Genomic DNA, 15,043 nt, shown 5'->3' with positions numbered 1-15,043 from the left:
AATATGCATATTATGCACCTATGCTTATACATCTAAAAACAAGTACAGTGGCAGACAAAAAAAACTGTTTGTTTGTTTGTTATTTGGTTTTTAGGAGCATTAGCAACTAAGGCCATATTGCTCCGGGATATGTGGTGGTCATTCTCTGACCTTTCCGCATCCTCCGTATTTGGTGGTGACAGGTTTGAACCCCGGTCTAATCAAGAAGTGTGTGCTACGCACTGCTGCTCCTTCCCACCTGGCTACGGAGGCACCACAAAAAAAAAAAAAAAAAAAACTGCATCACCTTAAAAAAGTAACATTTGTAGTGTAATGTATAAGATATTGTGTTTGACTACAGTCATTTTGTTTGTTGCAAAGCAAAGATATTGCATCAAACAACACTTCTATTGCATGAGCTGTTTTTATAAATACGCCGTTGGAAGGGTATACACGCTCATTAATATCCTGTTCTGTGGAGGTGTAAGCATGGCTCCATATGTTCAGTTGACACCAAGAAAAAAAGTGTACCTGTTGTTCTGTCCCAGGAAGGGCTTTCTACATGTACTATCCCTGATAAAATAGGCTACCACCAGTCAACAGTATTACAAAAAAAAAAAAAAAAAAAAAAAATGGGGACCTTGTCAACAGTATACTAGGTACTAAAATTAAAGTGAAGAGAAGACCTGGATCAGGCTGTAAGAGAGTGACTACGCCTTCCCAAGATCGATATTTGAAACGGATATGCCTTCGTAATCACCATGGTTTTGAGATGGCCTCTGGTTTGAAACAAGTGCACAAACTATCCAAAGACAGCTTTCGGAATGTGGCATACATGCCTATCGGCCCAAGAAGAAGCCTTTGTTGACATTTGTTTGTCAACAAATGAGGAAGAAGCAACTTGCTTGGGCCAAAAAGCATGTTTCATAGACAAAGGAGCAATGGGACACTGTCATCTTTTCTGACGAATCGAAATGTCAGAAGACAAAAATCGGAGGCATATCAAGCAAAGGGGTGAGGTGAATTAATTCATTTATTAGTGAATGCAGAAACCTACACTACTATCTTGGAGAGTGCCAGAAACCTGTTATTAGGGATCACCAGACAGACATCCAAAACTGCATTTTTCGACAGGACTCAGCAACTTGTCACACAGCAAAATTGGTAAGTTTTATGCTATTTAGATTTAATGAGTTTGTCTTCTTGTCTCACAAGGCTTAAAACATACTCTCACCAATGTTTTCCCTTAAGGTGCTGTCATACCTCAGAAATGCTGGCATTACATTGTTGGACTGGCCCGGCAGCAGTCCAGATTTCAACTCTATTGAAAATTGCTGGTACATAATGACTAAAATTGCTCACAAGAGAGATTCAGCTGCAGGAGAGAATTGTAAGGGTGTGTACCACAAAATTTGGCAACCGTATATCCAGAAGTTGATTAACTTCTGGTTCTGAATAAGGAGGAAAAACAAAATATTGAGGACTTATTTTGCTGATTCACGGTACATAATACTATCATGTTAACTTGTCGTTTCAGTTTGTACATATAAATGCAATAAAACATGTTTGGTTGTCATGATTACCATTTGCATGATTTCTCATATTTCCATTAATTATGCATTTTATTCTTTGTGAAGATATTTATGGCAATTAAGTATATCACATGGAGTCTCTTTATTGGATTTCATTCACAGAGATATATATACCATCGAATAAATGCATTTCGAACATTTCTGCAACCCACAATACAGCGTAAAACACATTTTTTTCAAAATTCACAAGCGATGCAGTTTTTTTTGCCCACCATTGTATATTCTGGTTTTTTTCTTGTACTTTACTATAAATTATATTTAAAATTACCGCTTTTAGCGTAAAATCAGTGGTAGCTGTAAATTATAAGAAACATAATTGTTGTTTTTATTTTTTTGTAGGGGGGGGGGAGAGAAAGAGACTGCATTCCTGATTATACCCTTAAAGCTATTTGATGTGGCATTATAGGCGAAGTTAGCAGGAATCCCAACAAAAGTAGAGTATTTTAATAGCAATTCTGAATGTTGAAGTTCATTTAAACAAGTAGGTCACCTAACTAGCCCTGCAGACCAACTCAGAAGGAGCAGCAAGGTCTCTAAATGTTTCTACACAAAAAAAAAAGAAGAAAAAAAAAAAAAAAAAACAAGGGTAATAGCCACTCTCCGACTTACGTAATGGTTGTGTTCCCGGAACTCTACGTAAGTCAGAACTTCCCTAAATGCTTATGCAGCACTCGCAACTATGCATGCTGAATTTGATCGAAGCAAAAAAAGAAATGTTCGATGAACATTAAATAGAATTATTTATTCAATTTTTTTTTCTCTCTCATTCGCAGGAAAAATTACAAAAGTGTACAAAATTACAAAAAGAGAGGAGACAGGCACAACATCAGCAAGTTTACCTTTCAAGCATCGTTGCCAGAATTAACTCTCCAGTTGATAAGCAAGCTGCTGCAGAAGTTGAGGGCTGTGGAGATTTAGAAGGGTTTTTTTCCCAACACATCATAAAATTTCTCTGCAGCTGCAGAATTGGCACTGGCAACTTCACCACATATTTTAATGTTGTGGAAACCAGCGCAACACTGGAACCTATTAAACCATCTGTTGCTTGTCACAAACTTGGCTTGGGGTTTGCTGTACTTATCCTTAATATCTTCATAAATATTTCTTGCTTTTGCTTGAATGGCCATTAGACTCAGGGGCACTTGCTTCTTCCATCCATATTATTAATAGCTTTTCCATCTTCAATATAATCACCTGAACGCTGTTTTGTGATCACTCTTGATCATAAATGCGTTAATCCTTTAACTTTTATCTTTTGTTCTTTTATACATGCACTATCCCTTAAATTAGCATTCACTGTTGAAGCAGCGATATTTAATTCTGTGCAACAGATGACAAACATTTTCCTGCTTCGTACTTCTTAATTAATCATTTTCATTTCTAAATCAATTTTGTTTCATTTCCTACCACTGCCAGCACTTGCAATTTCTGTTGGTCCCTTTTCCTTCACCATTGTAATAAGTAAATAAGAATGATGAGAAGATTCTGAAAATTTATTTATGTTTTTATATGATTGAAGATTTCAGTGAAGGGGAACTCATTTCCCCATAATACCGTAACGTAATAAAGCACAAAATTACAGTTATCGGTATTATTGCAAGTGTAATAAGATCGAGTTTGCTACCAGTTTATAACAGATTGCACTAACAGAAAAGCCTAATAAACTGGAAAGTGCAAATTGTTTTTGTTTTATGGTAGTGACCTCCAGAAATGTGTTTTAGAAAAATATCACAAAGGCATTCAAAATTGATTCTTATAACAGAACATATAACAATGAAAGGGTAGTGAAATTTCAATTATAAAAATTACCTTTTAGAGAGATAAATAGCTCAGTTATATAGCGAAAATTTCAAATTCTGAGGTTCTCTGATATGATACCACAAGAACAAATTACAAAAAAAAAAAAAAAAGAAAAGTGTTATTGGGTTCACATTATATTTTCATGATACCTCCATTTATTCCTCCTTCTTCTTCCAGTCACATACTTCCCTGAGGAGCTGTTGTGGCTACCAACAAAATCCTCCAACTGCATTGATCATATGCTATACGAGCGGCATCGCAAAATGTCATGCCCAAAAGTTCACTGATCCCATCCTTCCATCTAGTTGCAGGTCTTCCTTTCACAGCAGTTTTTGGAGTTGGTTTTGTTATGGTCTCTGTGGCATCAGATAATGTGGTGGTATGCCATTGCCTACCACATGGCCGATTTTGAAAGAGGCTGGCCTTAATCATAGGAAGAGTCATCATGCATCCCATGAGATGCTCTTGAAGAGGAAAGGTGATTACAGCAGAGCCCCCCACTTAGTGCAGAAGGCTGATTACAACTGGTTTTTGCCTGGTTTCCAGAGATCGTATATGTATATAAACAGATATATATTATTCATTAGATTCGCACCAGTAGTTATTATATCTACAATCAATGAATTTATTCATACGTTCTTTTGAAGATTGCACCGGCCGGCAAAAACTTACGTCAAGTTGTATTTCCATAAGTTGAGTATTACGCAAGCCGGGGAGTGCCCGTAATCTGCTCAAAAGACTGTCATTTGATTAGTGCAGAATGAAAGGAGGAAACAAAATGTTGCACCCTTGGCAGTGTTTGTTTTCTATATTTGAGCAGTCAATGTTATATTGTCTTCAATGTCTCTTTCACCCAAATCAACAGATCCACGTGGTACTGAGCTAGTGTAGCCCATATTTACTTTAGTCCATATTCATTTTAGTCCTCTTGGGTAGAGGTGTTGGGCAGTACCACAAAGTGACCAAGTAGCTGGCTTAATTTCATTAGTACTGTTTAGAAAAGAAACAGAAAGTCAGGTTTCCTCTCTCATTCTACTTTTGCAAAGGATTGATCGATGCTCAAATTGAGCGCCGTCTACGGCCAGCTCATGTAAAAAATAATAAAAGGATTCCAGTGCACTATATTAGTATTAGGAAAAGGCACATGATGCAAGATAGCAAGCTTATATATCATCAACCAAAAAAAGAAAGAAAAAAAAGCCCCTTCTCATTTCACCCATCCACTCACTCCAAATGTTTGTCTAGTTCTGCCTTGAATCTATTGAAGCTATCAACCTCTACAACAACAGACGGAAGTTTATTCCAGCACTCGACTACTCGCTGGCTAAAGGTAAACTTTCACACATCTAGTCTACCACTGTCTTTCCTCAATTTGAATTTACACCCTCTCAAGCGATTATTCTGAGCAAGAGGAAGAATCCCATCAGTATTGAGCATGTTCAAACCATTCAAGGCTATACACACTTCAGTCAGATCACCGTGCAAGTGCCTTGTGTCCAGACACTATAATTTTCAAAACTTAAGCCTTTCTTCGTAAGAGCAACCCTTTGTTCCATTCACTAATCTTGTTGCCCTTCACTGTACTCGTTCCAGCAGTTCTACATCCTTCTTAAAATGAGGCCTCGAGACCTGCATACAGTACTCAAGGTGTCGCCTGACCATTGTCTTATAAAAGGGGATAATCACCTTATCCCTGCTAGAAAAATTCCTGTATATCATTGACAAGACACCATGAGCTACTCTTGCAGACCGTCTGCACTGTTAGAAAACTTCATATCTGCCTGCACAATTACCCCCAGGTCCTTTCATTCTCTAATACTGTCAGTGTAGTACCACAGAGTTGATACGTTACTCTCGTTATGCAGTACTTTACATTTCACAATGTTAAACTTGCCACCTCACAGCTCATCTGCTCAACTCTTCTCAGCAAACGTGGACATTAAGCCTGATATACCATCATCAATATCATTCATAAATACAGAAAACAACAAAGGACCCAACACTGAATGCTGGGGGACTCCACTATTAATATTAGTCCATGAAGAGCAGTGTCCATTGATTACGACTCTGTCTTTTTCCACTCAACCATGCCTTTATCCCTAGCAGCAATTTGCCTCTAATGCCACACTGCTCCATGCGCAACAGTATCAAAAGCCTTTATAAGGTCCAAATATGTGATATCAATTTGTAGTTTTGCTTAGAGTTCTGAAAAATGTAACAAATTATATGATTAGGATAGCTTTTAAGAAAGAGAACTTACTTCCTGATTGCATGGTTAAAGAATGAAAAGTGTGAATGTTTTTCAGGAAAGAAGTTAGAAAAAAAAATATTTTAAATAACTAAAAATTCTGAATCTCCTGCAGAGTGCACCTTCTTTCAATGGTTTATTGGTGAGAATTAAAACCATCACGAAATCATTTAAAAGCATGAACAAACCAAGAGTCACAATGTCGGACTTTTGTGATCATCATCAGTTGGTTCAATGTGTTAAGATTTTGACTTTCTCTTAGTTCCCAGGAACTAAGAGAAAGTGGAATGCGAGTCGAAAATCTGACATGATTTAGCCTCCACATTTGTGTAGTAGTGTAACATTAAGAACATGGAGCCATAAATATTGTCGGAACCATTCAATTGTCAAAGTGAATAGAATTCAGAACTGGAATTCAGTTATAAATTACACACTTAAAAGCTACTAATCACATAATTTTACAGTTAAAATAATTAAAATATATTCCAAGGAGCTGCTGTAAGAACATAAGAGAAAGCTTAAAAAAACAAGATGGTACATAAAATGAAGTATATTTTAAAGTACAGTTAAATATTGTGGTATAAGTTAAGAAAAGCCTATCATCATTAGTTAAACTCTGATTGGTTGTATATGAAGCTTTTAGACAGTTTGTGGATTAATTCAATTAATCAGTCAATTAATGATATTTAATAGTTTAAAACATTTTATCACATAAAGGAGGTTCAATAGCACTCAGAACAAATTAATATTTAAAAGTATTTATACATATAGTTTTCGTTTTTTTAAATTTTAAAAATTTCACGAAGAAACTCACCAGACCCTGATCAGTGAAAAGCTTACTTTTCACAGGTGAAGAAGGAATCTTGCACTGTCTCTGGCACCTCCGTAGCCAGGTGGGCAGGAGCAGCAGTGCATAGCACACGCTTCTTGATTAGATCGGGGTTCGAGCATGTGCCCACGAAATACGGAGGATGTGGAAAGGTCAGGAAATGACCACTGCATATCCCTGGAGCAATATGGCCTTAGTTGCTAATGCTCCTAAAAACTAAATAATACTACTAATAATAATAGCACTGCTTCTATTGAAACATGCATCAGCCTGGAAGGCATGGTGTCGGGAATTTCAAGACCTACTGGGGGCTCTCATGGTACAAGAAAATATATGAACCATGTTAGGGTTATTAAGAGTAAAAACAGTTACAAGTATACTTGCATGTACACTAATCCTATGGGCACAGAAAATAAATTTGAACTACTGGTTGAGTCAGCAACTGAAGACATTCTGGGGATATCAGAGACATGGTGTCACTCAGACATAAGGCATGCAAAATTTGAATATGGGGAGTAAAATGTATACAGAAAAGACAGGAGGAGGGGGGTTATGCTCAAAATTAAGAAGCATATTAAATCTAAGACAGTGCATCCAATTGATATGAGTGGCTGATGATATAAGCAGTGGAAAAACCAAAAATGAGAGTAGGAGTGTATTACAGGGCTAATGACTCTGATTAGTATAACAAATATTGACTGGACCCTGTGAGTTGGTGACCCACACAATAGCAAGACTTTCGTAGATTTATTGGATGACTGTTTTCTGCACTAGCATGTTAGAGGCAACAAGAGAAAGCACTATTCTTAATCTGATTATGAGCATCAACTCTCCGTGCATTAAGAATCTGCATGTAAAAGATCCACTAGGTGGCAGTGATCAGAGTGTACTGATGTGAGATTTACTTAAAGATGTAACTACTGCGGAGTGCAGAGGGAAGGGCTTTTGATTTCATAGAGGTGCTACAGTTGTCTCAGTTTTTAAATTCTATGTAGTATGGCAACTGATGAAGCTATCAACAGCAAATTCTAAGTGGGAAGCATTCAGGGATGCAATAGAAGCAACTAGGCTTTTTATACCAACTAAAAGATACTGTTGAAAGCTTAAACCTTAATTGGTGTCAGGTGAACTGGCGAGATTTGTTGTAGAGAATAAAAATGCATGGGATGGACATAAATCATCAAGTGATTTACACCAATGAAGTTAAACTTAAAAAAAAAAAAAAAAAAATTATATTAAAGCAGGCAACAAAAGAGTTAAGCGAACTAGCCATGATTATGAGATTATCCCTGAATTTAGGGGAGGTTCCTACAGAACTGGAGATATGCGAAGGTCTCCTCAATTCACGAAAGGGATCAGACCCAGTAATACTGGTTTTTTTTTTTTTTGATTTGGTAGTTGTTGGCGCATCGGCTTCTGTGGCCATATTGCACCTCCCAAGGTTTTTGCAGTACTTTGATCCAAGCCCGAGGCGGGAATCGAACCCGCGACCTTTGGGTTGCCGGGCAGGTACTTTACCCACTTGGCTAGCCCGGTCGGCAGGTAATACTGGTGTATCAGTGATGCACCAGCATTACCAAACTGATTGGTTCTTTTGAGTTGGCTTTGATGAACTCAGTAAATGACAGGTAAGATGGAATTTCTGGCTTCCTGGTAGGAAATATTTTTAGTTTTTGAATTCCTTTCTCTTCCTTCCACTGCTGCTATGCTTGGGAGTATATAGGGTACTCTCCATGGTACATAGAGCACAGGTAGGATTACCACAACAGATTGTTTGTGAGTGGCTGTAATTTTTGCACTTCAAACACCTCAGTGAATTGGGAATGTACAAGCAGCTAGCTCTAATGGAACTTGGAAGTTGTGAGGCATTGAATGTAAGGACAAGAACTCAAGTAGGAATGTGATTCCTATCCTTGTGCACTGCTCTTAACTTGATAGCTGTTGCATCTCGATCTTTCAACTCAGAGCATCATCTCTTTTTCAGAGAAATAAAAAGAAGACCCCACTCTGATATGATGATAGGTATCTCTCCCCATGTGGATTTCAGAATTTGCTGGTTATGTCTGGGATGTGAGGCTTCAACTAACAGATCTACAAAATGCAGCCTTTTCACAGATTTTGGGGATCTACCAACCATTTTAATCCTTTCAGGATGAAGAAATATTACATTTTCCTGATCACCTGCTCTCCAGTTGAACTCCTGCTCTCCAGGAGAATGAGGAAAAATGATGTCAGCAGAACTGAGGATACACTGATAGCAGTGTATCCTCAGTTCTGCAGTGGCACTATCAGTATTATCAGATTGATTAGGTAGGGAGGCCTAGTTGGTGACCAAGAAGAACAATAATTTAAATCACTCATAAAAATAAAATAAAGCTTTCTCGTCCGTGACCACCCTCCTTGTCAAAGCAGTGTAAAAAATGTTATATTAGGACTGGAGCCCTTACCCACCAAGATCTCCCTTTCTGAGTTTCCATGAGTCATGGTGCATGGCTGCACATGCCAGATTCTAATGATCTAACCCTGGAACCAAGGTGTGGGTGCTCAATCACTGGGAAGTTCTCATAGCCACACACAAGTGCCCATGTTGAGCAACTTCTTTTAATGACAAATTAAATCTGGATCAGATGAATCTGTTCTTGTGGGGAAACATCTTGGTAGGAATGTAAAATTTGAGTTTTGTTGATTTTGGGATGACATATCCTGAAGCTGTTTTGAAGGTCTTGAAAATGAGATAATAAAATTGATACATTTTTAATTTCATAACTTTTGTGAAATTAAGCAAAATGATTCATTTTATAAAAGGCAGGAAGTTAATACAGAACTGATACTTACAGTCTTTTGTGAGCAAGCTGGAGCGTCATATTTTATTACTCGTGCATTAGTATTTTCTTCTTTTTGGAACTACCCAAAACTATTAATAATGTTTCATGGTTTTGTATCTGCAGCTGAGCATAATCATGTGTTTTCCATTACATAGCCATTAAAATATTTGCTATTCTAAAATAATTCACTTACCCTGCTTAATTTACTTTGCATGTTATCTAACAAATGAAGTTTCTGGTACTTGATGTCTTGAAAACAGAAGAAGAAGAAGAAGAGTTGGGTGGGGGAGAATTTCAAGTTCACGGCCCATTTCAGCTCCATGAACTTAATTTATATACATTTAATGTGGCTACTGCATTATTATCTAAATTATAAATTACATAGCATGTATATACAAAAGAAAACAAAGCATTGTTACCTGAATGTAGTCTAGCAAGAGATGCTTCTGAATTCTGATTTAAGGTAGGATGGGCAGAATTTGTAGTAATTCCCATAGATATGTTACGATTCCTCAAATGCCGTATGCTTTCTTCAGAAAACTGTCAGAATCAGAGACCAAATAATTGCCATATTACTAATTAATTTTTATTAATGCAAAAATAACAGTGAATTTTAATAATTTAAGATTAATATAAAATTAGTTTATATCATAGGAATATAACAGCTAATATAAAAAATGAATTACATAAAAGACCAAATGTCCCAGAAAATTCAATAATCTCGCATCTTGGTAACCAGCCATAATGAGCACTAATGAACTTTATTTCCTCTTCCTTATCAAGTTATCAAAGCTAGTCTGTTGTCTACCAAAGCTGATATTATAAGGAGTATATCATCCATTTATTTTAACCAGCTAGTTGGGCATCGCAAGTTTCTTGCGACGACCGACTAGCTGGTTAAAATAAATAAATTTATTAAAATAAAAATTATATATACATAACATAAAACAGAAATAAAATAAGATAAAAGCATCGAAATATAATATAATAAAAGCATTAAAATACATAGCAGCTTTTGAAGTGAAGTGCCTCTTCATTAGCTAGTCTGTGAATGGTGTACTTTGGTATATATATTGATGGTTACAACAGCACGAGTCAGCTGGGCATGATCATGTATCACGAGCCTGGTGTCGGTAGAGCACAATTACGTACATGTGATGATCACCAGAGCTCATCGCACTGCAATACAGTACATTCCATAATAGGGTGTAAGTGTACTCCTCTTGTGCGATTCATAGTACTATTATTGGTGACTATGTGCAGTGCTTCTCAAAGCCATGAGTGCTGGCGGTAATCACGTGAATAGTCAACAATTTCAATATCCTGTTGGGGATCAAGATTGTGCTGCTCAATCCAATAATGCTTGGTGACTACAGAGCTTTCAATATTAGCAGTTCGCAGAGTCACCTCATGCTCAGAAACCTGATCTTCCAATCTTCTACCAGACTCACCTACATAACACCCCCCCCCACAATCCAGACACATAATACGGTATACAGAACCACTCCATAGGAAAGGAGGAACAGGTGTTTTCACCTTAGAAATAATAGATTGTAATTTCTTCCACAGAAGTTGACGCAAAATCCTAACAACATGTTCCGATACGCCTGGATAATAGGGAATGTAGGTAGTAGAGATAAATTGATTGATGCAAGACGAGTTTGATTTCATAACAAATTCGTGAGCCTGAAGCTCACATCTATCTAGAACATGCGGTGGATAGCCGCAATTTGAAAGCTCCGCCATAATTTTAGAAATCTCCAATAGCCTGTCACCAATCGAACTAGAGTGCATCCAAGCACGGGAGAATAAAGTACGAGCAGTGCTACGTAAATGACCAGGGGTGTGCCAGAGCCATAATTGGTATATTGGCCTGCGCACATTGGCTTCCTAAAAACAGAAGTCACTAAACATGAATCCATGCGTTGGACTAACATATCCAAAAAAGGAAAAGTATTATCAACCTCTAGTTCAATCGTAAACTGAATGATGGGCGAAAGGTAATTGAGATATTGCAGCAGCCCAGATTCTGATCAACAGTGTACAATTGCAAAAATATCGTCAACATAACGACACCACAGAGTGGCCAATATTGGCCACGATAGGAGTAACAGGGGTGTTACCCCATAGCTGTGCCTTGTATTTGCGAAACAGAGAGTCAATGATTGAGAACTCTCTACAGATATCATCTGTAGAGAGCAAGGTTCTATTTCCCAATGTGGTATACACGTTCAAAAGACGTCTCGTGCAGGCAATAATAGAACGTCACGCTCAGCTGACTTGTGCTATTGTAACTATCAATATATACTGCAGAACACCATTCACAGAGTAGCTGATGAAGAGGCACTTCGTTTCGAAAGCTACTATGTATTTTAACGCTTTTATCATATTATATTTTAACACTTTTATCTTATTGTATTTTAACACATGGGATTTTTGTTCTTTGAAGAGATTTTTGGTGCATTGGCATCTACAGTCATAGTCCACCAAATATGCATGGTAAATAGAAAGCTATTTAGCATTAGCAAAAGCACATGATGCAAGAAAGCAAGCTTATATAACATCAGCCAAAAAAAAAAAAAAAAAAAAAACCCTTATTTCACCCATCCACTCGCTCCAAATATTTGTCAAGTCCTGCCTTGAATCTATCAACTTCTACAACAACAGATGGAAGTTTGTTCTAGCAATCAACCACCCACTGGCTAAAGGCAAACTTCCGCATATCTATCCTACACCCGTCTTTCCTCAATTTGAATTTATGCCCTCTCAGGTGGTTTTTTTGAGCAAGAGGAATTATACCATCAGTATTGAGCATGCTCAAACCATTCAAGGCTTTATACACCTCAATCAGATCACCTCGCAGGTGCCTAGTTTCTAGACACTGTAATTTGCAAAACTTAAGCCTTTCTTTGTAAGAGCAACCCTTTATTCCATTCACTAATCTTGTTGCCCTTCTCTGTATTCGTTCCAACAGCTCTACATCCTCCTTAAAATGGGGCCTCCATAGTTGTATACAGTATTCAAGGTGTGACCTCACCACTGCCTTATACAAGGTGGAAATTCACCTCCTTATCCCTGCTAGAAAAATTCCTGTAGAGGTGACCCCCGCTTAATGCTGATAATTTGCTCCCGAAAAACAAGAGTGCTAAGTGAATCCACGCTAAGCGAGCACCGCATTCCCATAAGGTAACATATGTATTTGTGAGTTGCGGTCGGTGCCATAGGATATTTCCTAATCAATAATAAATGGTAGCGAAAACATGCACAAATGTCGGTCAAAATATTTAATATTCAAATATTTGTACATGTAAAATATTCTGCATTACATACGTATAGCATTACATACGTATATAATTATGTGGTAACTACCTATGTATCAAAAGTAAACGTAAAATTCCAATTAAAATAATGAATTTAATTGATTTAATTTAACTGATGAATTTAATTAAGAAAAATGTGTCAATTTTGGGTTGAACTCTGGCCCTCTTCCAAATAAACTAAAAGGGGTATTAATTTTAAATCCCCCGCAGCGTTACAACCCAACAGTAAAGTCAACTGATCCTTCGCCACTTTGAAACCTGGCATGTTTTTTCTTCTTTCAACATGAAACTTCTTTTAGGCATTCGTTTCCACAAAAGTTCTGCTACATCTAGGTTCAAAACTTGTTGAGAAGTATAACACATAATACCCCTCTTAAATAATTTTAACAAGTTCTTTTTTTGAAAGTTTCAGCTCCTTGATGTGCACTAGCGGCTTTTCCCTGGATTTTAGATCTATTCAACCAGCCCTAACAAGTTTTAAATGGTTCCACATTTTTTTTTTTTTTTTAAGCGAGTTTTCTTCAGTTCATCATATTGGCTAATCTCTCTCTCTCTCTCTTTTTTTTTAATATTTAACTTAGTTATCTAACTAAGGGTAGGGGCCAGACTAAGAGAGATACCCCGACCCTCCAGGTTGGGGGTTGCTGCAACTGGCTAGCTCCTCGTTCAGTGAAAAAAATACACAAATGCTAAAAGACCTACAAGTGAAAATGAAAATGGACTGCACTTTCGGAAACGACTCGGCAAACGGAAAAGGACTATGATTTTGGGATGCTGGAATATTCAAGGCCTTTCAACTAAAAGAAACTTTCTTTCGGATGAAATGCACAAATTCAAGGTAGACATTGTCGTGTTATCAGAGACAAAGAAAAAGGGATGTGGAGAGGAAATAATGGAAGAATACTACCATTTTTGGAGTGGAGTTGATAAGAGTGAAAGAGCAAGAGCAGGAGTTTCTATTGCTGTTAAAAAGAAATTGAGACACAACATCAAAAACTGGCAATTTATTAATGAAAGAATGATCTCATTGGAACTGAAGAAAATATACGGGAGAGAAATATGTATTTTGGGAATATATGCCCCGACTAATGACACCGCCGATACCTTGAAGGATGAATTTTGGGAGGATCTGAGAGAACTAATAGAAAAAATTCCCAAGAACAAAGAGATATTTCTAATGGGAGATTTCAATGCAAGAGTAGGAACTGAACAAAATAGCAAAATGGAAGATTTGGAGAGAAAGAGAGGAATGACAATGGAGATAGACTATGCAATCTTTGTGAACAGTTCGACTTGAGAATAAACAACACATTTTTCCAACACAAGGATATCCATAGATATACTTGGTCACAGGAGACAAGACAAATTAGATCAGTTATAGATTACATTATTTCAAAACATTCAGGGACATATGTATTGAAAGATGTCAGAGTTTATAGAGGAGCTAAATGTTGGATCTGACCATTTTCTTGTTAAAACAACACTGAGGTGGAACTAGATTAAGAAAATATGTGTGGACAACCAACAATGCAGGGAAGGAGAAATGCTACAAGTGGATCAATTTAACATTGACCTACTCCAGGACGACAGCATTAGAAACAACTTCACCCAAAGACTGGATGCTGCAATTAACATAGAGATAAAAGGTAATACGGAAGAAATCTATGAATATTTAAAAAATACTGTTAAAAAAATAGCTCATGAAATCCTAGGCAAAAAGAAGAGCCAAGGACCAAAAAAGACCTGGATTACAGAGAAAGTAAGAGCTGCTGTAGAGGAAAAGAAACTTGCATATCAGAAATATATTTAACCCCGGGGGCTCACATCTGGTGAGTATGGGCTTGGCACACCCAGGGTCCTGAGCTGGATATCATCATTCTTCTCTTTCTTGGTGATTCCCTTCTACTTTTGACTCTCTCTCTCTCCCTCCCTCCCCCTCTCTCTCTCTCTCTCTCTCTCCCCCCCTCTCTCTCTCTCTCCCTCTCTCTCTCTCTCTCTCAGGGTTACTCGGGAACTTTTTTTTTCTTTTTTTTTCCTGGTGCAGCATAAGCCTCAGGCTTCCTTGCATCATATGGATATTAATAATAATAATAATAATAATAATAATAGCTGGGTGATAGGAATGATGCATATAGGAACATTTATGTTGAAAAACAGAAAATAGCCAATCGGATGGTAGTAGAAGCGAAAAATGAAGAATGGGAAAGGAAATGTGCAACTATTAATAGCAAATTGGGCTTCAAGCAATCAGCGGAATCGTGGAAGGTCCTTAAAGACTTGAGAAAACAGAATAAACACAATACTGGTTTGCAATTAATACCTTTGAAAGACTGGATGGAGTACTATGAAGGACTTTTAAAAGAAGACCGGGAAGAGTTCAAGACGATGGAGGATTTTGGTGTAGAAGACTCGGGCTTAAAAGTTTCTGTTAGGAAAGTGGAACTCCTGCT

The 15,043-nt window shown here is 37.3% G+C and overlaps 1 protein-coding gene across 1 annotated transcript in view; it reads right to left on the bottom strand.

Annotated features, from left to right (window-relative positions):
* Positions 1–15,043, bottom strand: part of kis (chromodomain helicase DNA binding protein kismet) — a 1,089,809-nt gene that overhangs the window by 97,054 nt on the left and 977,712 nt on the right. Inside the window, 1 exon segment of the mRNA XM_090383876.1 lies at positions 9,693–9,813. Within this exon segment, the coding sequence (XP_090240002.1) occupies positions 9,693–9,813 (121 nt within the window).

Source organism: Mastigoproctus giganteus, chromosome 10, assembly GCF_048544385.1.
Source record: "Mastigoproctus giganteus isolate SK-2022 chromosome 10, ASM4854438v1, whole genome shotgun sequence".
Classification (NCBI taxonomy): Eukaryota; Metazoa; Arthropoda; class Arachnida; order Uropygi; family Thelyphonidae; genus Mastigoproctus; species Mastigoproctus giganteus.
The sequence above is the reverse complement of the archived record's forward strand: the minus strand, read 5'-3'. Positions and strand labels throughout refer to the sequence as shown.